At 42.8% G+C, this 26230-nt stretch overlaps 1 protein-coding gene and 1 long non-coding RNA gene across 2 annotated transcripts in view; one reads left to right on the top strand and one right to left on the bottom strand.

The window, feature by feature from the left end:
* The window catches only part of LOC311099533 (proteasome subunit beta type-7-like), a 33643-nt gene extending 31700 nt beyond the window's left edge, over positions 1-1943 (bottom strand). Inside the window, exons 1-2 of the mRNA XM_084140234.1 lie at positions 1809-1943; positions 336-429 (exon numbers count right to left, since the gene is read on the bottom strand). Of these exons, the coding sequence (XP_083996360.1) occupies positions 336-429; positions 1809-1870 (156 nt within the window). The 5' untranslated portion in view covers positions 1871-1943. The remainder of the gene's footprint in view (positions 1-335; positions 430-1808) is intronic.
* An 11626-nt stretch (positions 1944-13569) lies between these two features.
* The window catches only part of LOC311099465, a 47066-nt gene continuing 34405 nt past the window's right edge, over positions 13570-26230 (top strand). The window contains exon 1 of the long non-coding RNA XR_014609723.1: positions 13570-13621. This is a non-coding gene — a long non-coding RNA (uncharacterized lncRNA). The remainder of the gene's footprint in view (positions 13622-26230) is intronic.

The following is a 26230-nucleotide window of genomic DNA, read 5'->3' as shown; positions in this document are numbered from 1 at the left end:
TATGGGACTCCCGGTCACAGCCGGTTGTGACACAGCCCGGGATCGAACCCGGGTATGTAGTGACGCCTCAAACACTGCGATGCAGTGCCTTAGACCGCTGCGCCACTCGGGAGGCCCCTACTTTTTTTTTTTTAAGGTGTCTGTGACCAAGAGATGCATATTTGTATTGCCAGTCATGTGAAATCCATAGATTAGGTCTTAATGAATTTATTTCAATTGACTGATTTCCTTATATGAACAGTTACTCAGTAAAATCTATTAAATTGTTGAGTTTATATTTTTGTTCAGTATAGATAGATAAGGTGAAAAAGATATGTAAACAAAGTAATCTTTACCTTAAAAACAACCCCAACGATTGTGGTTCCTGTTTTCCGGGCAGCAGGCATCCTACATCCTAATTTGGTAACTTCAGCTTCCAAGACTGCATTCCTAAAACAACAACAGAAACATGGTCAGAAACAGACTGTGCTAGAAAGTCATGGAAAACATGACTTCAGGACAACGTCATGCATGTACCCTTGATGGCTATGTAGTCTGTCACCATTAACACCAACGTGGACAAAAATGGTAGGGTAATTCAATATCAAATGTAATGCAAAATATTCTACACCCATTGTACACAACAATCTTAGATAGTTATCAATTTACCTGGGCAGATTGTAGCTAGTTTGATAATCTGCTGCATCATCGGTGTGCGTTGCCCGACAATCAGACTGTGATACCTCTGGTTCACAGTCAGATTAATGCCATACATTTGTTTGAAAATGTCCTCTAACAACCTCTACAAGCCAGAATGTTGAATACAATTATATTTTAACTTACTTTACCGGTTGTCCATGTGGTTTGTCCTTTTGCAGGTTGGAATGTGAGACAATATATCCACAGGAAAGTATAATTAAATCAACTTTTCAAAGCCTGGTGGTGCATTCAGATTTCTATCACATGTGCAGAACCATGTAAACACGTCCACGAGCTCGGCAAGTATGCATGAGTCTTCTGCATGTATTTTCATATTGTGTGCATATTTTACGTGACAGAAATCTGAATGCACTACCAGCGCTTTGAAAAGTTTATGCAAATATACTTTCCTGTGGATATTTTTTCTCACATTCCTACCTGCAAAAGGACCAACCACACGGAAAACCGTTAAAGTTAAAAAATATAATTGTATTCAACATTCTGAGGTAGTCTGAGTAATCTTTCCTGATCCAAAAGATAATATCTGCCCGATGTATAATTCAATGCAATTCAACCTCGGGTCTTCAGACTACGGCTGCGGGTTGAGCGCAACAAGCCAAGTCAACGGGAAATGAGGTGGATGTCAAACTTGATACCAAAAATGTGACAAGTCAATATGCATTTTCATTTAGAAATTCAACTCCGCTGTGACTAAATAAATGTGTAGTTAGTTTAATTAGTCAGCGAACGTCAGCTAACATAAGGGCGGCATGCATTGTTTTCCGCTAACCGGCTAATACTAGCTACAATTAGCTCTATAGCTAGGCTAATTGTAAACAAACGGTGGGTAACTTTCAGTCAGGGTTATTTATGTGAGTTTGAAAACAGTTTATCAAAACGTATGTTGTCGCAACCTACGAAATCAGTTGTTCCATTCATTCATCATTCTAGGTAGAAAAACAGCTTTTAGACGTGTCTGAGTCATTCAAGCAGGCCGTGAAGAGGATGGATGGGACCGGCAACATCAAATAACTCAGAGAATACATTTCTAAATTATTTCAATATATAAAAGTCACAAAACACCTGGACATGCGCCGCGTTTTTTTTTTTTACTCTCGCTGAATCCTTACCTCTTGCAATTTTCGAAACTGAAACCCCCAAGCTGCGTCTGGCACACTGACAAAGTCGCCATTTTTCCTGTACTGAATTTCAGCTTCCGAGAAGCGTGCCTCACTAAAACCAGAGAGGAAGAGGCAGCGATCACTCACTGAGGTATAAAGAACATAACTGGGCCCAGAATCTGTCTTCTCCAGCAGGTGGCGTTTTTCGTTTTTTCCGCTCATCAAGCAAGGAGTTTCTGTATGGAGGTCAAAAACCTTTTAGTGAATACAACCACCGACTTTTTCCTGTGGGAGGGTCGCCCTGGTAGTAGCTAGTTGTAGGTTTTTATACAGTACTGTGAATGCCCAAGACCAGTCTTTGAGTTAATTTGACCATTGGAAAAAAAACGACTGCTTAAATAAGGCAATGCGGTTGGGGTGAATTGAAACCGTAATCTTTCATTTTCAAGAGCCATGATTGCACTTTTTTCTTCCCAACACAATAAATAACGCAATATATGGAAGAGTATTAGGGCCAAGTGAAGAGGAAAAAATAAATAAACAGCTATGGGGTGGTGGTAGTTGGATATTATTTGGGTCTGGACAGTACTTTAACCCTGTAGAGTCTAAACCGGGGGAGGGGGTGGGGGTTTCTAAGCTAACATATGGAATTGTTTTAAGATGGTCATACTAAGGAATATTTAGCTATTTGATTTTGAATTTTAAAACCACTTAAGGTATCAAAAATAATATTTAAAAAATGACAGGATGAAACATTGAATGTAACATTACCGCTATTAGCCAATAGAAACGCATTGAATAACAGATTCACTACATGGTACAACAGAAACATCTAAAGGAAGTTTGTTCTGAAGTGTCTGTCCTATATGTGAGAGATATAAGAAAGAACAGGAAACAATTGTATTTATATGTTTTTATCCCCTTTTATATTTAACTGGTACCAGGACCTTCAGAGGAGTCTTCTGAGGCTTGTGGGCATCCTAGAGCAAAACGGGGAGTCTCATCTTTCAATAGAGTTTTTAGGCCAAACCGTTGAAGTTTGATTTTCGGGATGTCTCATGGTCTGACAAACATCTCTAACTCTGCCACCTTTCACCAAAGGTGCGGAAGGGCAATATCGGTGGATGCTGTGGTGGATTGAGACGCAGCCCATGCAAAAAAAAAAGTAGTTTAAACAGACGGATTATAATGGGGATTTTTTTTATTATGTTAATGAGATTTCCGCGGGGGCGCGTCCAATGTAGGCTAAGGGTAAAAAAAAAAAAGTGGCAATATTTCGAGAATAAAGTGCCAATATTTCAAGAATAAAGTAGAAATACAATTTTGGGAATAAAGTGGGAATATTTCGAGAATAAAGTGGCAATATTTTGAGAATAAAGTTTACATTTTGAGAATAAAGTTACAGTTATATTTAAGATTAAGGTATAGGCCTATGCATCTCAGTGCTTGAGGCGTCACTACAGACCCCCTGTTTCGATTCCAGGCTGTATCACAACCGGCCGTGATTGGGAGTCCCATAGGGAGGCGCACAATTGGCCCAGCGTCGTCCGGGTTTGGCCGGTGTAGGCTGTCATTGTAAATAAGAATTTGTTCTTAACTGACTTGCCTAGTTAAATAAAGGTCAAATAAAAAATAAAATAATAAAATATGAGGTTACTAAATTGAAAGTGTACCTAAAACACCATGCCATTATGCACAAAGTAGTAAATTAACCTGGTTTTGACTCTAGAGAGTTACAGCTAGGCCAGCAGCCTATATGTCAAAACGAAAGGTTAACTTACAAATGTGTGCGTAATGGCATGGCAGTAATCTCATAGGCCTATGCTTATTATCTTGTGAATGCAAGTCACGGATTGCATGGAGAAGGATAGCGCGTCCATGTCGGACTCATGGGCTGACCACAAACCCCTGTCATGGACCTTGCAGGGGTTTGGGTAAAGCCCCGTCTGAGACAGCAATTTTACGGCAGTGGTGTGGATTCATGGATGCCAAGGGAAGTCAGGCTACCACCAAAAATTGACCAAGAAAAAAAACATAATTAAATTCACAAGAGGCTGAATGAATATCACTGGAGAAAGCATCCGAGTGAGCGAAACAGCGCCCCTCTGTCTCTGTATGTATATACCATCTATCTGACTCTGTCTAGTCATAAAGAGTATGACATTGTTGCCGCCAGTAGCATTGAACCCAAGGGAAGCCAGTGAGCATTTGGCCTCCCTTGATTAAAAAAAAAGTATAAAATAATAGCCAATCAGCATTGAGCTAAACTTAGTGAGCTCAACTGTGAATGGTCCTGGTGCACCAAAAAAAAGTATCAAGGGAAGCCAGTTTGGATTTGGCTTCTCTCCTATCACATCGCATCAAGAGAAATACGTAATTGACAGAAACAACTTGAATTGTTGCATCCCGTTGTGTTGTAGTCCTTCCGGTGGCTAGCTAACTAGCTAAAATTGGCCCTTTCCTAAATTAGCCATGGAGGGAGATAGGGATTTGGACTTGTGGTTTTACTTAATTTTCCGTACTGGCCAATGATTATAACGACGATTCTGATCCAACCATAAATTCATACATTGTGCCCCTGGGCTGAGAGGATGGAAGTTCAATATGTAGCTAGATGTAGAAGGCTAATGTTAACTAACTAGCTAACGTTGCCCATGAAAATAAGTTAGGCTACCGAGCAAGCATTTTAGCCAGGTAGCCTGTGACAACCAAAAATAAAAAACGTGTACTGTATGACAGAGCCATAGACCGTTTCAGCAACATGAAAGAGAGGAGGATGGCATTGGCGTTTCTCTACATGTAGGGTGAGTCAACATGTTTTTTCTATTTGTACGAATGCACGCACACACACACACACACACATCAGAACCATGGACAGCCACATCATATTGCCACATTATTCTCTAAATATTGCCACTTTATTCACAACATTTCATTTACACTTTATTCTCGAAATATTGCCACTTTATTCAAATCAAATCAAATTTTATTTGTCACATGCACCGAATACAACAGGTGTAGTAGACCTTACCGTGAAATGCTTACTTACAAGCCCTTAACCAAAAATGAAGTTTTAGGAAAATATTTACTAAATAAACTAAAGTAAAAAAATGAAAGAGCAACAATAAAATAACAATAACGAGGCTATATACAGGGGGTACCGAGTCAATGTGCGGGGGTACAGGTTAGTCGAGGTAAGTGGCTACTGTGCTTGAAATGTAGCTAGCTTGTTGCTACCTGGATAGTTACTAAACAATAGCTGGAACGACCTAGTGAACAGACGCGAACTGGCTGAGTCAATTCAGTGGCTAGCTTTGCACTTGGCTAGCTAACAGTAGCTGCTAGGGGTAGGGGTATAACCTACATTTGTGTTTTGTTTTTACATACTGGTAGCCAGAGTCGTTCAAAGGAATTCGGGACATGGGTGACTAGTTAACGTTAGCTTGGCTCTCTCTGTGTGTTCGTGCCGTGGGAGGAGGGGTTTCTTCGTTGGCAGAAAGCAATGGCTAGCTAGTATGCTAACTATTCTAGCTAACTAACTGGCTGAATAAGTTGACAACGGACTCGCTCAAGCTGTCGGGACTAACCCACAACGTTAGACACGGACACAAATGATCTGCTTGGCGTGTTGACACACTGGTGGTTTGTTGTGGCCGAGTATTGGTGCTAAACCGTGTTGTTGGAGTCCGGCATGCTAGTTGGCTGTGGCGTTATATGACTAGGTGCCCTGGACGGTTTTCACGGAAAAATACTGTACCAAGTTAGCTAGCTGAATAAACTAATTTAGTCTATTCCTAGAAAACATTTACAACAATTATAGTTTCTGAGGTGGAAGTTGGGAGAGTTATATTTGGGTGTTTCAGTGAAACGTAAGAGAGGGAGGCCCCGCTCTCTCGCTTTCCCAGATGTTTAGTTCATTTCATTCCGATCTCCTTTGCATTATTGTAGCCATTTTCTGTAGCCTGTCAACTATGCCTCTGTCTATCCCTGTTCTCTCCTCTCCGCACAGGCTATAGAAACGCCTCACACTGTGTGGCTGCTGCCTCTCTAGCCTGGTGGTCCCTGCACGCACCACCCACGTGGAGTTCCAGGTCTCCGGCAGCCTCTGGAACTGCCGATCTGTGGCCAACATCTCAGCCTATGCTACCCTCCAGTCCTCAGACTTCTTGGCGCTGACGGAAACATGGATTACCACTGAAAACACTGCTACTCCTACTGCTCTCTCCTCATCTGACCATGTGTTCTCGCATACCCCGAGAGCATCTGGTCAGCGGGGTGATGGCACAGGATTCCTCATCTCTCCCAAGTGGACATTCTCTCTTTTTCCCCTGACCCATCTGTCTATCTCGTCATTTGAATTCCATGCTGTCACAGTCACTAGCCCATTCAAGCTTAACATCATTGTCATTTATCGCCCTCCAGGTTCCCTTGGAGAGTTCATCAATGAGCTTGACACCTTGATAAGTTCCTTTCCTGAGGATGGCTCACCCCTCACAGTTCTGGGTGACTTCAACCTCCCTATGTCTACCTTTGACTCATTTCTCTCTGCCTCCTTCTTTCCACTCGTCTCCTCTTTTGACCTCACCCTCTCACCGTCCCCCCCTACTCACAAGGCAGGCAATACGCTTAACCTCATCTTTACTAGATGCTGTTCTTCTACTAATCTCACTGCAACTCCCCTCCATGTCTCCGACCACTACTTTGTATCCTTTTCTCTCTCGCTCTCCTCCAACACTACTCACTCTGCCCCTACTCAGATGGTAATGCGCCGTCTCTCCCGCTACTCTCTCCTCCTTCCATCCTATCATCTCTTCCCTCTGCTAAATCCTTCTCCCTCCAATCTCCTGATTCTGCCTCCTCAACCCTCCTCTCCTCCCTTTCTGCATCCTTTGACTCTCTATGTCCCCTATCCTCCTGGCAGGCTCTGTCCTCCCCTCCTGCTCCATGGCTTGACGACTCATTGCGAGCTCACAGAACAGGACTCCGGGCAGCCGAGCGGAAATGGAGGAAAACTAGACTCCCTGCGGACCTGGCATCTTTTCACTCCCTCCTCTCTACATTTTCTTAATCTGTTTCTGCTACTAAAGCCACTTTCTACCAATCTAAATTCCAAGCATCTGCCTCTAACCCTAGGAAGCTTTTTGCCACCTTCTCCTCCCTGCTGAATCCTCCTCCACCCCCCCCCCCCCCTCTCTGTGGATGACTTTGTCAACCATTTTAAAAAGAAGGTTGACGACATCCAATCCTCGTTTGTTAAGTTAAATGACACTGCTGGTCTGCTCACACTGCCCTACCCTATGCTTTGACTTCTTTCTCCCCTCTCTCTCCAGATGAAATCTTGCGACTTGTGACGGCCGGCCGCCCAACATCCTGCCCACTTGACCCTATCCCCTCCTCTCTTCTCCAGACCATCTCCGGTGACCTTCTCCCTTACCTCACCTCGCTCATCAACTCATCCTTGACCGCTGGCTATGTCCCTTTCGTCTTCAAGAGAGCGAGAGTTGCACCCCTTCTCAAAAAACCAACACTCGATCCCTCTGATGTCAACAACTACAGACCAGTATCCCTTCTTCTTTTCTTTCAAAAACTCTTGAGCGTGCCGTCTTTAGCCAACTCTGCTTTGCTATCTCCCTCAGAATGACCTTCTTGATCCAAACCAGTCAGGTTTCAAGACTGGTCATTCAAATGAGACTGCTCTTCTCTGTGTCACGGAGGCTCTTTGCACTGCTAAAGCTAACTCTCTCTCCTCTGCTCTTGTCCTTCTAGACCTGTCTGCTGCCTTTGAACCATCAGATCCTCCTCTCCACCCTCTCCGAGCTGGGCATCTCCGGCGCGGCTCACTCTTGGATTGCGTCCTACCTGACCAGTCGCTCCTACCAAGTGGCGTGGCGAGAATCTGTCTCCGCACCATGTGCTCTCACCACTGGTGTCCCCCAGGGCTCAGTTCTAGGCCCTCTCCTATTCTCGCTATACACCAAGTCATTTGGCTCTGTTATATCCTCACATGGCCTCTCCTATCATTGCTATGCAGACGACACACAAGTAATCTTCTCCTTTCCCCCTTCTGATAACCAGGTGGCGAATCGCATCTCTGCATGTCTGGCAGACATATCAGTGTGGATGACGGATCACCACCTCAAGCTGAACCTCGGCAAGACGGAGCTGCTCTTCCTCCCGGGGAAGGACTGCCCGTTCCATGATCTCGCCATCATGGTTGACAACTCCGTTGTGTCCTCCTCCCAGAGTGCGAAGAGCCTTGGCATGACCCTGGACAACACCCTGTCGTTCTCCGCTAACATCAAGGCGGTGACCCGATCTTGTAGGTTCATGCTCTACAACATTCGGAGAGTACGACCCTGCCTTACACAGGAAGCGGCACAGGTCCTAATCCAGGCACTTGTCATCTCCCGTCTGGATTACTGCAACTCGCTGTTGGCTGGGCTCCCTGCCTGTGCCATTAAACCCCTACAACTCATCCAGAATGCCGCAGCCCGTCTGGTGTTCAACCTTCCCAAGTTCTCTCACGTCACCCCGCTCCTCCGCACACTCCACTGGCTTCCAGTTGAAGCTCGCATCTGCTACAAGACCATGGTGCTTGCCCACGGAGCTGTGAGGGGAACGGCACCTCCGTACCTTCAGGCTCTGATCAGTCCCTACACCCAAACGAGGGCATTGCGTTCATCCACCTCTGGCCTGCTGGCCCCCCTACCTCTGCGGAAGCACAGTTCCCGCTCAGCCCAGTCAAAACTGTTCGCTGCTCTGGCACCCCAATGGTGGAACAAGCTCCCTCACGACGCCAGGACAGCGGAGTCACTCACCACCTTCGGGAGACACTTGAAACCCCACCTCTTTAAGGAATACCTGGGATAGGATAAAGTAATCATTCTACCCCCCTTTACCCCCCCCCCCCAAAAAAAATAATATATATATTGTAAAATGGTAATCCCACTGGCTATAAGGTGAATGCACCAATTTGTAAGTCGCTCTGGATAAGAGCGTCTGCCAAATGATGTAAATGTAAATGTAAAATGTAAATGTATTGAGGTAATATGTACATGTAGGTAGGGGTAAAGTGACTATGCATAGATAATAAACAGCGAGTAGCAGCAGCGTAAAAAAGGGGTCAATGCAAATAGTCCGGGTAGCCATTTGATTAGCTGTTCAGCAGTCTTATGGCTAGGGGGGTAGAAGCTGTTAAGAAGCCTTTTGGACCTACACTTGGCGCTCCGGTACCGCAGAGAGAACAGTCTTTGGCAATGTTTAGGGCCTTCCTCTGACACCGCCTGGTATAGACGTCCTGGATGGCAGGAAGCTTGGCCCCAGTGATGTACTGGGCCGTATACACTACCCTCTGTAGTGTCTTGCGGTCGGAGGCCGAGCAGTTGCCATACCAGGCGGTGATGCAACCAGTCAGGATGCTCTCGATGCTGCAGCTGTAGAACTTTTTTAGGATCTGAGGACCCATGCCAAATCTTCTCAGTCTCCTGAGGGGGAATAGGCGTTGTCGTGCCCTCTTCACAACTGTCTTGGTGTGTTTGGACCTTGATAGTTTGTTGATGATGTGGACACCAAGGAACTTGAAGCTCTCAAGCTGCTCCACTACAGCCCCGTCAATGAGAATGGGGGCGTGCTCGGCCCTCCTTTTCCTGTAGTCCACGATCATCTCCTTTGTCGTTAATGCCCCTGGCACTTACTTGATCAGTTTATTATGCCACTAATTGGATAGAAATAATCTAAAAGTAAAAATGAAATCCAACAGGCACTGTGCCTGCCCTTGAGTCAAAAGGTATACAGTATAGGCAGGACACAGCTAAAAGACCTAAGACTGGACCAGAATGGAAATAGTGATATACCTCAACAAGTCCGATGCTCTTATTCAATCCCCCTGGCATCCCATCCTCTCTGATTTCTGTGGAAAGACAAACAGACAGACATAACTTAGAAAGGCCATTCTGACATTAATTTTGACAAACTGTAAATGCATTTCGAATTCACTTCCATAACCATTCAAAAATTGACTAGTTGCAAGATTAGAGTTGGCGTAGGTTCAGCAACTCAACATAGGATGACTGGCAGTTTTTACTGGTGAGGGAGATCTACACTGAGTGTATAAAACATTAGTAACACCTTCCTAATATTGAGTTGAACCCCATTTTGCCCTCAGAACAGACTCAGTTTGTCGGGGTATGGACTACAAGGTGTCAAAAGCATTCCACAGGGATGCTGGTCCATGTTGACTCCAATGCTTGTGTCAAGTTGGCTGGATGTCCTTTGGGTGGTGGACCATTCTTGATACACACGAGAAACTGTTGAGCATGAAAAACCTAGCAGCGTTGCAGTTCTTGACACACTCAAAACCAGTGCACCTGGCACCTACTACCATACCCCATTCAAAGGCACTTAAATATTTGCCCATTCACCCTCTGAATGGCACACATTCAGAATCCATGTCTCAATTGTCTCAAGTAAATCCTTCTTTAACCTGTCTCCTTCCCTTCATCTACAGTGATTGAAGTGGATTTAACAGGTGACATCAACAAGGAATCATAGCTTTCATCTGGATTCACCTGGTCAGTCTATGTCATGGAAAGAGCCGGTGTTCCTAATATTTAGTACACTCAGTGTACTGTATGTGGAAGGCTGTAGAATCTGAGCTGTGAGATTTGTGGAATGGACGTGGTACCCTCTAATGGTGAGAAAAGGCATCAGGTCTGACTGGATTAAATAGAAGTAGAAGAATGCATGTGATTGACATGAATACATAAAAATGTCTCTACAACGCAAAAGAACTGAATGGATTGTAGCGAAATTGGGTTATGCTTTTCTCCCTACATTGCTTATTGCTGCCACACATAGGCCTATACAGCGGTGTGTATTCATGGATACCAAGGGAAGTCCCCCCCAAAAAACAACAACAATTTGTCCTTCAATTCGCAATTGGCTTTATCTACTGTATCTCACAGGAGAAATCATCCAAATGGGGGAAACAGCGCCCCTCTGCCTCAGCATGTGTAGCCCATGTATCTGATGCTGTCTGGACAAAAAGAGTATGACATGTTGCCACTGTAGCATTTGATTGATGCCAGCAAGAATTTGGTCTCCTTTGATAAAAATATATAATAATTAGCCAATCAGTGTTGAGCTAAGCTCAACTGTGGGTGGTCCTGGCGTAGCAAAATGCCCCCCAAGGGAGGCCAGTTTGGATTTGGCTTCACACCCCAAATCAAATCACATCAAAAGCAGAACGTCATTAGCTAGGTTTCCATCCAATTTACGACAGATTTTCAAGTCAACATTCAAAATTCTGCATAAAACAATATGCACATTTTCCCACCAGAGAGGTGTTTCCAACAAACATACTTTTTGTGTATAAAAGGCTGTGGGTGATGATGTAGTGCACATGAAAATAACTTTTGCCATTAAATGAAAAATATAAGTTAAATGGGTTTCCATCGCATTTTCAACTCTACTAATGATTTTGTCACAAAAACTGTCGCATTATATACAGTTGAAGTAGGAAGTTTACATACACCTTAGCCAAATATATTTAAACTCAGTTTTTCACAATTCCTGACATTTAATCCTAGTAAAAAAATCCCTGTCTTAGGTCAATTAGGATCACCACTTTATTTGAAGAATGTGAAATGTTAGAATAATAATTTCATCACATTCCCAGTGGGTCAGAAGTACACTCAATTAGTATTTGGTAGCATTGCCTTTAAATTGTTTAACTTGGGTCAAACGTTTCGGGTAGCCTTCCACAAGCTTCCCACAATAAATTGGGTGAATTTTGGCCCATTCCTCCTGACAGAGCTGGTGTAACTGAGTTCGGTTTGTAGGCCTCCTTGCTCGCACACACTTTTTCAGTTCTGTCCACAAATGTTCTATAGGATTAAGGTCAGGGCTTTGTGATGGCCACTCCAATCCCTTGACTTTGTTGTCCTTAAGCCATTTTGCCACAACTTTGGAAGTATGCTTGGGGTCATTGGCCATTTGGAAGACCCATTTGCGACCAAGCTTTAACTTGTCTTGAGATGTTGCTTCAATATATCCACATAATTTTCCTTCCTCATGATGCCATGTATTTTGTGAGGTGCACCAGTCCCTCCTGCAGCAAAGCACCCCCACAGCATGATGCTGCCTCCCCCGTGCTTCACGATTGGGATGGTGTTCTTCGGCTTGCAAGCAACCCCTTTTTTCCTCAAAACATAACGATGGTCATTATGGCCAAACAGTTCTATTTTTGTTTTATCAAACCAGCTGACATTTCTCCAAAAAGTACGATCTTTGTCCCCATGTGCAGTTGCAAACCGTAGACTTTTTTATGGCGGTTTTGGAGCAGGGGCTTCTTCCTTGCTGAGCAGCCTTTTTACTGTGGATATAGATACCTTTGTACCTGTTTCCTCCAGCATCTTCACAAGGTCCTTTGCTGTGGTTCTGGGATTAATTTGCACTTTTCGCACCAAAGTACGTTCATCTCTAGGAGACAGAACACGTCTCCTTCCTGAGTGGTATGACGGCTGTGTGGTACCATGGTGTTTATACTTGCATACAATTGTTTGTACAGATGAACATGGTACCTTCAGGCGTTTGGAAATTGCTCCCAAGGATGAACCAGACTTGTGGAGGTCTACAATTTTTTCCCCATGATGTCAAGCAAAGAGGCACTGAGTTTGAAGTAGGCCTTGAAATACATCCACAGGTACACCTCCAATTGACACAAATGATGTCAATTAGCCTATCAGAAGCTTCTAAAGCCATTACATAATTTTCTGGAATTTTCCAAGGTACAGTCTACTTAGTGTATGTAAACTTCTGACCCACTGGAATTGTGATACAGTGAATTATAAATGAAATAATCTGTCTGTAAACAATTGTTGGAAAAATTACTTGTGTCATGCACAAAGTAGATGTCCTAACCGACCTGCCAAAACTATAGTTTGTTAACAAGAAATGTGTGGAGTGGTTGAAAAATGAGTTTTAATGACTCCAACCTAAGTGTATGTAAACTTCGACTTCAAATGTAGCAAATGTGCCCACTCTGGTCTTGGCACATGCGCTTTAGCCATCAGGTCACAGATGCAGTGCAGGTAGGCTACCTACATTATGAGATTATTATGGGTAAGAGTGATATTATTTGTATTTGTCAAACGGCAGCCAAGCATTGATCATCATGTCACCAGAATGAGACCCTCAATATTTATTGGAATGGAGCATCAAGCTCATCACCTTGCACTTTCACCACCCTGTGAAGTTCATCGTAACTTATTTCCTCTGTAGCCTAATAAACTGCATGCTTTATCATCGCGTAACTTCCACTTTTTTTCATGTGTCAGGTAATTCATCCGCATGAAATGGTTATAGTCAGAAACGTGGTTATATTCAGAAAGAAATATCTGTTTCTGGCACTGGTTTCTGATCTGCTTGTGATGTGTTGTTGTCCTGCAGTAGTGATCGGCCCTTTCCTAAGCCATGGATGGAGATGGGGATTTGGACTTGGTGTTTTTACTTCATTCTCCGTACAGGCCAATGATTATAACGGCGATTTTGATCTAACCATAAATTCATACATTGTGCCACTGGCCTGAGACGATTGAAGTTCAATATGTAGCCTAGATGTAGTAGGCAAACGTTAACTAGCTAGATAGCTAACTTAGCTGGTTCAATGTTGTCCATTCCAGGAAGTTAGGCTAGCAAGCATTGTAGCCATGTAGCCTAGTCTAGGACATCAAAAACTAAAAGCATGTACTACTGTATGACAGTCATACTGTTTTGCCAACATGAAAGAGAGGAGGATGGCATTGGCATTCATCTAGTCTAGGGTGAGTCAACATGTTTTTCCTACTTGCGTGCACGCAAACACACACACACAGAAATCAATACCATGGACAGCCACATTATTTAGCAATGTCGATTGCACTTAATTGTTTTTGGTATCTTTAAGTTTGTTTTCACTGCATTAGACTAATCATACACACTGAGCAGACAAAACATTAACACCACCCCTCTGAATGGCACACATACACAATCTGTGTCTCCATTGTCTCAAAGCTTAAAAATCTTTCTTTAACCTGTCTCCTCCCCTTCATCTATACTGATTGAAGTGGATTTAACAAGTGACATCAATAAGGGATCATAGCTTTCACCTGGGTTCACCTGGTCAGTCTATGTCATGGAAAGAGCAGGTGTTCATAATGTTTTGTGCACTCAGTGTATAGCCTAGTTCATTTGATGATGTTTAAATGTTTAAGTTGAAATGGTGCTGGAATAGCAGAGGCAGTGCTCCTGTTTTCTTTGTGCTTACTTGCTGTAACTCTCTGTGGTTCTAAATCAGTAGTTGTTTAGTAAACTGTCGGAAACATTAACTTGCTTGACCACGTTGTAGGTCAGTGTTTCCCAACCCTGGTCCTCGGAGTACCCCCAACAGTACACATTTTTATTGTAACCCTTGACAAGCACACCTGATTCAACTTGTCAACTAATCATCAAGTCCTCAATGAGTTGAATGAGGCCTGTTTGTCAACGGCTACAATGAAACTGGGTACTGTTGGGGGTACTCGAGGACCAGGGTTGGGAAACACTGTTGTAGGTCATGTAACGGTTTGTTACATGCAATATTTGTTTTGTGGACTTGACCGGACAGATGTTGCACTCTGGTGTTGTGATGAAACAAATGTATGTGTGGTTGAATTTATTCCGCCGCTGTGTGACTGTTGTCTTTTTGTTGTCATGGCCTTATTGTATATCACGGTGGCGTATGAATGAATGGGTTATAGAGCAAACAACGCAATTATCATAACATATGTTGTAATATGGCTTTTTCCTGGCTTGGCATCCCCACTTATTTTACCCATGCACCGCTACTGTATATCGAACACATCTGACAGACTAATCCCAGCTGAGAGAGTGGCCGGGTCCGAAATCTGGCTTGCCTACTACCTACTTAAACTGCATACTGTGTACTACTCATACTGCATGCTATTTATAATGTGTTATTTAGTAAAAACAAATGCAGTAAGCAACAAATATCAGCATACTAGGCTCATCCTACTGAGAATGTATAATCTAATGCGCAATGCGTTGATTCAAGCCATTAGTTCATTTTGTTACAGCGCGTCCCCTCAGCTAATTATCAGCTGTTTTCAGTCACACGTGGGTCTCGAAAGACGATTATCTTGCTCAATAGTGTGCAGCGAATTCTGCTAGATGAAAAACCTAAATGAGTATGACATCCTGGCATTTAAAGCATACTACATTTTCGAAATTTCACATTCTATAAAACATTATTTTTTTGCACACACAAAATAGCTACTATTTAGAATGCAAGTAGGGGTATTCCGACACGGCCACAGAGTTGATCTCAGCTGACCGACAAGGTAAAGGAGCAGGTTTCCACCTAATAACATTACCGGTTCACACATTTATTCTCACACTCACATGCATAAGGCTGCAAACGCTTAGTGCAGTAGATGTATTAGCCACTGGTCAGGCTATGTGGATTTGACAAAGGTCCTTAGCACCATTCCTATTGTGTGAAATGCAGCTGTGTTGGGTGTGTTCTCCAAGGCTGCCACAGGGAGGCACTGGAAGCACTCGCTCAAGCTCAGGCCCCCGGAATTTCAGGGATAACCAAAAGGAAGGACTAAGCACTCGCACATGGAATGCTGCGGTTGTTTGGTTCAAATGCAGTCTTTTTTGAATTAATTGGGGATCTTTCCACCTGTCACCCCTTTCGGTTGAATGCATTCAGTTGTGCAACTGACTAGGTATCCCCTTTACCTTCCCTTTCCCTTTTACCATTAGTTTACTGTTACACCAACAAAACATTTAATGTATGTGTACTTCAAGGTCATAGACATATATTTGGCAGTGACAACACACTCAGTTGCTGATTTGCATATCGCTTAAGGTGCTTCACCATGTTTGGAAGAGAGCACCTGCTGGTCTCACCCGTGCTCGTTAGCGACTGTTAAAATCAGATAACGCTTGTCGCTACTCGTCGTCTAATTCCGGCCTCTGCCTCGGGGCCGTTGATGAACCAGCTGATTGAGGCCTCCCTGGTCCTCCTTTCTTTAGTTCTCCCCCTTAGGTGTGGTAAATCTAACAGCGATTTTTATCAATAACTTTGCATATCGAGACATCAGAGCAATGGATTTCTCCTCCTCTTCTCGGGTTTCGGCGCAGCATGTTCTTATCTTTTGGAATATCGAGGATCAAAGAGTCTCGGGAAGTAGAGAATAGAGATAGAACAAGGAACGGGAGAGAGTACTCATGTTTCCAGAGGGGCTTATCAGGATGGGAAAGTCAGTTGTTTCAAGGGTGAAACTGTGATTCAGGACAGCGGTATGTCATATCTTCTCTGCTTCCCCCAGTACAACAGTGGTGTCATCTTAATGTTATTAAGGACTGAAATCACACTAACTGATGGTTAATGACACCAGTGACATTCTTCAGTGTCCTCTGGAAGAATAATGGAATCGTGTAAATTAAGAAGTATGTGTTAGGTTTGATTCTCTATATAGTATGTTATTTTAGCAGGTAATTACAGTTAAAACATATGTTGGGTACATGTGGCCCATAAGGGAATAAAACCCAGTGACACGATTTGACCAGTAAAACATTTTATTTGAAAAATGTATGCTAATCGAAATGGAGCAAGATGGAGAGAGTGGGGGAGGGGGGTAGAAAGGGTAATGGAGACAGCGGTATGCTCACCTAGATATAATCTGACCTGAACTGACAACAACAACAACAACAACAACAACTCTCCCAGCATTGGTTCTGGATCTATCCAGGTTAACGGCCTGCCAACCATCATCATACTCATTATAATCTTCTCAAACCTGCCTGATCCTTCCCTTCCCCACCATGACAGTGTATCTAATCTCCATGTGGTCTTCCTCTACTATCCTCCCCTGTCTATACCGCTCTTTCTCTCTCTCAATCCACCTCACTATCTCTTTGTCAATCTCTTTATCTCAAACTCTCTGTGGTTTTTAGGCCTGTCACTCATTGATACTAGCACGCTGTCTTTCTCGTTGGCGTTTGATGACGATGTTTGGCGTGTTCTACAGTGCTCCCTACATTAGTGGTTCTGGAGGTATTTGGACTTGAAGTCATAGTTCAGTAGTTATTCAAATAAAATATGACTTAAAACATTGATTCTGTTTGAGTGACACTTCAGTGATAACAAGTATGAATACTGTGGTGTGGGGTGTTCACTGTATTACAAGGAACAACTAGCAGGTCTATTTAGCTCCAGCAGCTAATCTGTCCGTAAACAAGTTATTTTTAATGAATTTATTTGCAAATTATGGTGGAAAATAAGTATTTGGTCAATAACAAAAGTTTCTCAATACTTTGTTATATACCCTTTGTTGGCAATGACACAGGTCAAACGTTTTCTGTAAGTCTTCACAAGGTTTTCACACACTGATGCTGGTATTTTGGCCCATTCCTCCATGCAAATCTCCTCTAGAGCAGTGAGCAGCAAAGATTTTCTATGGGGTTGAGATCTGGAGACTGGCTAGGCCACTCCAGGTCCTTGAAATGCTTCTTACGAAGCCACTCCTTCGTTGCCCGGGCGGTGTGTTTGGGATCATTGTCATGCTGAAAGACCCAGCCACGTTTCATCTTCAATGTCCTTGCTGATGGAAGGAGGTTTTCACTCAAAATCTCACGATACATGGCCCCATTCATTCTTTCCTTTACACGGATCAGTCGTCCTGGTCCCTTTGCAGAAAAACAGCCCCAAAGCATGAAGTTTCCACCCCCATGCTTCACAGTAGGTATGGTGTTCTTTGGATGCAACTCAGCATTGTTTGTCCTCCAAACACGACGAGTTGAGTTTTTACCAAAAAGTTATATTTTAGTTTCATCTGACCATATGACATTCTCCCAATCCTCTTCTGGATCATCCAAATGCACTCTAGCAAACTTCAGACGGGCCTGGACATGTACTGGCTTAAGCAGGGAAACACGTCTGGCACTGCAGGATTTGAGTCCCTGGCGGCGTAGTGTGTTACTGATGGTAGGCTTTGTTACTTTGGTACCAGCTCTCTGCAGGTCATTCACTAGGTCCCCCCGTGTGGTTCTGGGATTTTTGCTCACCGTTCTTGTGATAATTTTGACCCCACGGGGTGAGATCTTGCATGGAGCCCCAGATCGAGGGAGATTATCAGTGGTCTTGTATGTCTTCCATTTCCTAATAATTGCTCCCACAGTTGATTTCTTCAAACCAAGCTGCTTACCTATTGCAGATTCAGTCTTCCCAGCCTGGTGCAGGTCTACAATTGTGTTTCTGGTGTCCTTTGACAGCTCTTTGGTCTAGGCCATAGTGGAGTTTGGAGTGTGACTGTTTGAGGTTGTGGACAGGTGTCTTTTATACTGATAACAAGTTCAAACAGGTGCCATTAATACAGATAACGAGTGGAGGACAGAGGAGCCTCTTAAAGAAGAAGTTACAGGTCTGTGAGAGCCAGAAATCTTGCTTGTTTGTAGGTGACCAAATACTTATTTTCCACCATAATTTGCAAATAAATTTATTAAAAATCCTACAATGTGATTTTCTGGAGACATTTTTTTTCTCAATTTATCTGTCATAGTTGACGTGTACCTATGATGAAAATTACAGGCCTCTCATCTTTTTAAGTGGGAGAACTTGCACAATTGGTGGCTGACTAAATACTTTTTTTCCCCACTGTAAATAATTTATTTCAATTGATTGATTTCCTTATATGAACTCTAACTCAGAAAATCTTAGAAATTGTTGCATGCTGCATTTATATTTTTGTTCAGTGTAGATAATTTTAAAGTTGTAATACACAAAGTAACCAAAAATCTGGTCTAATTAGCATATTCATAATGAGTTTGCAGCAAATACAATTTCCCAGATTTTGCCAGAAGTTCACAAGTTCCCTAAATTTGCTGCAACAGTTTGCCACACACAAAACCCTATAATGACTAAGTGAAAACAGGTTTTTAGAAATTTTGGCAAATGTATTAAAAATAACAAACATGCATATCTTATTTGCATAAGTATTCAGGTCCTTGGCTATGAGACTCAAAATTGAGCTCAGGTGCATCCTGTTTCCATTTATTCAGACCACTTGACCACTTTCCAATTTTTGTTACATTACAGCCTTATATTCCAAAATGGATGAAAATATTTTTTTTCTCCTCATCAATCTACACCCAATACCCCATAATGAGAAGTGAACACAGGTTTTTAGAAATGTTTACTAATTTATTAAACATAAAACAGAAATACCTTATTTACATAAGTATTCAGACCCCTTGCTATGAGACTCGAAATTGAGCTCAGGTGCATCCTGATCATCCTTGAGATGTTTCTACAACTTAATTGGAGTCCACCTGTGGTAAATTCAATTGATTGGACATGATTTGGAAAGGCACACATCTGCCTATATAAGGTCCCACAGTTGACAGTGCATGTCAGAGCAAAAACCAAGCCATGAGGTTGAAGGAATTGTCCGTAGAGCTCCGAGACAGGATTGTGTCGAGGCACAGATCTGGGGAACGGTACCAAAAAAAGTCTGCAGCATTGGAGGTCCCCAAGAACACAGTGGCCTCCATCATTCTTAAATGGAAGAAGTTTGAAACCATCGACTCTTCCTAGAGCTGGCCGCCCGGCCAAACTGAGGGAGAAAGTCCTTGGTCAGGGAGGCGACCAAGAACCCGATGGTCACTCTGACAGAGCTCCAGAGTTCCTCTCTGGAGATGGGAGAACCTTCCAGAAGGACAACCATCTCTGCAGCACTCCACCAACCAGGCCTTCATGGCAGACGGAAGCCACTCCTCATTGAAAGGCACATGACAGCCCGCTTGGAGTTTGCCAAAAAGCATCTAAAGACTCTCAGACCATGAGAAACAAGATTCTCTGGTTTGATGAAACCAAGATTGAACTCTTTGGCCTGAATGCCAAGTGTCACATCTGGAGGAAATCTGGCACTATCCCTACGGTAAAGCATGGTGGTGGCAGCATCATGCTGTGGGGATGTTTTTCAGTGGCAGGGACTGGGAGACTAGTCAGGATCGAGGGAAAGATGAATGGCGCAAAGTACAGAGAGATCCTTGATGAAAATCTGCTCCAGGACCTCAGACTTGGGCGAAGGTTCACCTTCCAACAGGACAACGACCCTAAGAACACAGCCAAGAAAACACAGGAGTGGCTTCGGGACAAGTCTCTGAATGTCCTTGAGTGGCCCAGCCAGAGCCCGGACTTGAACCCGATCGAACATCTCTGGAGAGACATGAAAATAGCTGTGCAGTGGCGCTCCCCATTTAACCTGACAGAGCGTGAGAGGATCTGCAGAGAAGAATGGGAGAAACTCCCCAAATACAGGTGTGCTAAGCTTGTAGCGTCCTACCCAAGAAGACTCGTGGCTGTAATCGCTTCCAAAGGTGCTTCAACAAAGTACTGAGTAAAGGGTCTGAATACTTCTGTAAATGTGATATTTCAGTTTCTTATGTTTTATACATTTGCAAAAATGTCTAAAAACCTGTTTTTGCCTTGTTATTATGGGTTATTGTGTGTAGATTGATGAGGGGAAAAACAATTTAATAAATTTTAGAATGAGGCTGTAACGTAACAAAATGTGGAAAAAGTCAAGGGGTCTGAATACTTTCCGAATGCACTGTAATTTGCGTGTCAAAATATTTTTGCGGCGAATTGGCCAAAGATTTGCCATAACTGTTTGCCAGAAGCCTGTTTTTATGGTAAGGGAGCAGGGATGAATTGTACGGACAAGGGCGCATGTAAAATTAGAAGTTTGGCCGAGACCAACTGTGAACAAACTTAAGCTACCTCGCAAAGATCTCCAAGCAGGGTTCTTCTCAGAAGGGGTCTCAAATTCATTTCCACAAGTGTGTGTGTCATACTGTATTGGCATCTGTCACAGACCCCCGGCATTCGCAGGCCCTTCTCAGATTTGAATTGGACACATTTTGGATAAATGGCCTAGGGATAAGTCGTTTGCAACTGGTATCCTGTTGGCACAAGTCTTTAGAATCTTTCTGGGACCACCGAGTGAGTCAAGCTCCATTTGAACCCCTACCCGCACTCTGTATTGGCATCCTACGGGGCACTGGCAGTGTCAACCTCTGTTGGTGTTTATCAGAGCTAGTGTGAGTCCCTCAAACCAGGTCAAAACCACTTCAGTACCATCCACCCAGATAGGACTTGAGCTTAAAAATCGCTTGACATTTTCCCCTATCAGGAGATCATTCCTCAATTATGGTTCCCAGAACTTTCCACTGCTTTAGTAATGGGATGAGGTCAATTGACAAGCATTACTTAGATGTGTGTGTGTATGTGCACGCCTGTGTGTGTGTGTGTGCATAAACCACTCTCCATTTGCAATCAGCTTCAACATTTAACACTTTCCGTTGCTCTCTGTAACCAATACCCAGTACTGTATGTACAAGCGGAAGAAAGACGGGTTGAGGGAATATGTTGTTTGAGCCAAGATGAACTGGACACAAAAGATAGTGTGTGTGTGCTAGTTCGTTTCAGTGTACTTATATTAGAGATGTGATCTCTTTGAGCATCAGGTAACTGGCAAAATAAAGGAAACACCAACATAAAGTGTCTTTAATAGAATGTTGGGCCACCACGAGCCAGAACAGCTCCAATGCACCTTGGCATAGATTCTACAAGTGTCTGGAATTCTGTTGGCAGGTGTAGAATACGCTGTTACAGGCGTCGCTCCAGAATGTTAAATTCAAAGTTCAATTGTGTTGAGATCTGGTGACTGAGACGGACATGGCATATGGTTTACATCGTTTTCATGCTCATCAAACCATTCAGTGACCACTCGTGCCCTGTGGATGGAGGAATTGTCATCCTATGGGGGCATAGTCATGGTAGCGAAAATAATGGCGTGCCCAGCATTTGTATACAGACCCTAAGCATGATGGGATCTTAATTGCTTAATCAACTATGAAACCACTCCTGTGTGGAAGCACCTGATTTCAATACACTTTGTATCCCTCATTTACTCAAGTGTTTTCCATTATTTTGGCAGTCACCTGTGTGTGAACTACAGTGTGTGTGTGTGCACGAGATTCATAGAAAGACCAAAATCACTGAGAGGAGCGGTTCACACTCTTCAGGGATGAGAGCTCAGAGTAGAGGAAATAGAAGCGCTTGTGAAATCTTAAATGGCATAATCCCTCAACCTTTCTCCACTGTCTAAATCCTCAGAGCACGACTGGGGAATTAAGCACAGGCCTTTTGCCTTTCTTCTCTGCCGGCACATCAAGCTGGCAGGAGAATTAGCTCTATCAAAAGTCCACTACTGTACCAGCCCCCCAAACACTCACGCACATATGTGTGTCTGTGTGTGAGTGTATGAAATTGAGTGTATGAAAGTGAGTGAGTGAGTGAGTTAGTGTGTGTGCATTTGTGTGTGTGTAAATGCATTTGTGTGTGTGACAGAGAGAGAGGGGGACGATTATGATATCAGACGTACATGGCTTCCAATCCTCATGTTTGCAGTAGGGCTGGGAATTGCCTGGGACCTCACAATATGATATTATCATGATACTTACGTACCGATACGATATGTATTGTCATTCTCATGATTTTACATGTACAGTGCCTTCAAAAAGTATTCATACCCCTTGACTTATTCCACATTTTGTTGTCTTACAGCCTGAATACAAACGATGCCCCATAATGACCAAGGGAAAACATGTTTTTAGAAATGTTTGTAAATGTATTGAAAAATAAATACAGAAATGTCATTTACATTTAGTATTCACACCCGAGTCGATACATAGAGTCACCTTTGGCAGCGATTACAGCTGACTAAAATGTAAAAAAATGAGTCTTTCTGGGTAAATCTCTTAGAGCTTCGCACACCTGGATTGTACAATATTTGCCCATTATTATTTTCAAAGTTCTTCAAGATCTGTCAAATCGGCTGTTGGTCATTGCTAGAAAACATGTCCTGCTGTAGGTTTTCATGCAGATTTAAGTCAAAACTGTAACTCGGATACTCAGGAACATTCAGCGTCTTCTTGGTAAGCAACTCCAGTGTAGATTTGGCCTTGTGTTTTAGGTTATTGTCCTGCTGAAATTTGAATTCATCTCCCAGTGTCTGGTGGAAAGCAGACAACCAGGTTTACCTCTAGGATTTTGCCTGTGCTTAGCTCCATACTGTTTCTTTTTTATCCTGAAACACTCTCCAGTTCTTAATGATTACAAGCATACCCATAACATGATGCAGCTACCACTATGCTTGAAAATATAGAGAGTTGTACACAGTAATATGTTGTATTGGATTTTCCCCAAACATAACACTTTGAATTCAGGACAAAAAGTTAATTGTCTTGCCACATTTCTTGGAGTATTATTTTCGTGCCTTGTTGCAAAGAGGATGCATGTTTTGAAATATTGTATTCCTTACAGGCTTCCTTCTTTTCACTCTGTCAATTAGGTTAGTATTGTGGAGTAACGACAATGTTGTTGATCCATCATCAGTTTTCTCCTATCACAGCCAATAAACTCTGTAACTGTTTTAAAGTTACTATTGGCCTCATGGTGAAATCCCTGAGTTGTTTCCTTCCTCACCGGCAACTGAGTTAGGAAGGACGCCTGCATCTTTGCATCTTTCACCATACTGCCTTTTTTTTTACCCATCTACCAATTGGTGCCCTTCTTTGTGAGGCACTGGAAAACCTCCCTCGTCTTTTTGGTTGAATCTGTTTTTGAAATTCACTGCTCAACTGAGGGACCTTACAGATAATTTTAGTGTGGGGTACAGAGATTAGGGAGTCATTCAAAAATCATGTTAAACACTATTATAGCACACAGAGTCCATGCAACTTATGTGACTTGTTAAGCACATTTTTACTCCTGAACTTATTTAGGCTTGCCATAACAAAGGGGTTGAATACTTATTGACTCAAGACATTTCAGTTTTTCACTTTAAATTAATTTGTAAATAAAATCGTAATTCTACTTTGACATTATGGGGTATTGTGTGTAGGCCAGTGACAATCTCAATTTAATAAATTTTAAATTCAGGCTATAACATAACAAAATGCGGAAAAAGTGAAGGGGTGTGAATACTTTCTGAGGGCATTGTATTGTGATTCAATAGTGCGATAAAAAATTGTGTACACGAACAGCCTAAAAAATCCTTCCCGAAGACCAAAACAAACAAAAACTACACAAAATGTCATCATAAAAAATTCACAAATTGTTTCGGATGGGAAGCATGCAGATGCCTTAAGGGCCCTACACACCCGGGACTCCCCCTAATGGCATGGCCTTATAGAAACACAGCATTGGGGAGGCATGACCGCTTTACACACACAATCACGCATACGCTCCCACACACACAACAGCACATGCACACGTAAGCATATCCACACACAAAAACACAAACACACACACAATTTGCTGTTGGAAGCCTGGCTGCCCAGTCATTGACTGGGCTTATTTAGTTGATGTCCAAAGCAGCATGACCAAAGACATTTGTAAGCAACTATAACCGCTTACTAATGAAAGCTATTACAAAGTGTTAACAATACATAACATTCCGGTAATCTCTCTTGGTTCAGTTTCAGCATGTAACCCCCTACATAGGAATGTAGCTTCCTGATCAGTTAGCAATGACTTCAGCACCATGGACAACAGCTGGTGGTGCTACAGAGAGAAGGCTCCATCCTGTGACCTCAGTCTCAATTCCCCAATTCACGAAGTATAGAGGTCTAATGCAACATTTTGATGGCCTTTTTCTGCCATCAAGTTGTATGTGTTTGTCGTGAGAATGGGCCTTTGAAGGCAAAATCCAGAGGCTACATCAAATGCAATCAATCGGAGACGCAATGCTTGAGGAAAGGCAACATATATTTCATCCAGCTTTACCCCCCAACCCTTTGAGGATAGAGAGAATTCTAAATTCTAGAGAAAGGAAGAGGGACAGAGAGAGAGAAAGAAGAGGGGGTGTAAGAGAAAGGTGAGAAAGAATCATCCATTTACTCCAAAGGAGCGAGCTGGAGAATGAGTGACTCACCAGTGGCATTATGTTCATGAAAAAGCTATTAGCATGGTGGGAACATGGACTGCAAAGCCTCTCAAATATATGCTAAAAAGAGTGAAAAGAGATTAGCTTTTTTAAAGCCCCGAAGGTATTACCATTTAAATTGACTGGGTTTAGGTTTGGTCCTCGTGGAGAGGTAGGGGGAGGTGGGAGGTTGAGTAGCAGGGGCGAGAGGGTGGCCAAACTGTACGACAACAATGGCTACACACCGACATTTGGCAGAGCTAACCTTTGACGGCAATAAGTACAAAGAGGTGACTGAATTTCACCAGTGCGTCTGTATTTTACTTTACAAGCACATCCAGTCAATGCCACTGCATTTTCCTCCAGTATGTTTGAAATGCACATTTAATTAACATTGGCTTGGTGAAATGTTTCTTGCCACTATTCAAAATGTACTACTGTTTCCTTTTCCCGACATACAGTAGACAGGAACCTATCTTTCCATGATTTTTGGCTTCTATTGGCCAAATGTTGCCGCATTTACACACACATCACTATTTTCATGCTTGAACTTAAAATTGGATTGGTTTGGATAAATGCTGCTTCCTGTCATGTTTAATGTATCCTTTTCTGGAAATAGATATATCCAGACCTTTATGAGTAGGCCTACATCTGGAGACAATGTTTCAGAATTTAGAATTTGCCTGTCTTTCTTTAATTCTTCCCTCGATCTTCTCTTAATCCTGAAACTTTAACATTAAGTGAATGTCTTGCATTTTTTATACGGAGGTGCCGATTGACTCAAAGTATTTCTAAAATGTAAAATAGTGAGTGGAGCCAGCGAGGGTGGGACTTCTAAACAATGTGGGTTGTTACTGCCTGAATACGTGGCCTCACTGGCTGCTTTGATGGCATGTATCACATTCCACTGATGCCAAGCCTTTAGTTTACGTCCACTCATAACAATTCACAGTCACTCAAAAAGAGGTCTTGATGTGATGTGTTATCTACTTCTGAAGTGTTATCTACAGTGAGGGGAAAAAGTATTTGATCCCCTGCTGATTTTGTACGTTTGCCCACTGACAAAGACATGATCAGTCAATCATTTTAATGGTAGGTTTATTTGAACAGTGAGAGACAGAAAAACAACAAAAAAATCCAGAAAAACGCAATATCAAAAATGTTATAAATTGATTCGCATTTTAATGAGGGAAATAAGTATTTGACCCCTCTGCAAAACATGATTTAGTACTTGGTGGCAAAACACTTGTTGGCAATCACAGAGGTCAGAGGTTTCTTGTAGTTGGCCCCAAGGTTTGCACACATATCAGGAGGGATTTTGTCCCACTCCTCTTTGCAGATCTTCTCCAAGACATTAAGTTTTCGAGGCTGACGTTTGGCAACTCGAACCTTCAG

The sequence above is a fragment of the Coregonus lavaretus genome (assembly GCF_964263955.1).
Source record: "Coregonus lavaretus genome assembly, chromosome: 24".
NCBI classification, from domain to species: Eukaryota; Metazoa; Chordata; class Actinopteri; order Salmoniformes; family Salmonidae; genus Coregonus; species Coregonus lavaretus.
This window is presented reverse-complemented; position numbering and strand designations above follow the sequence as displayed.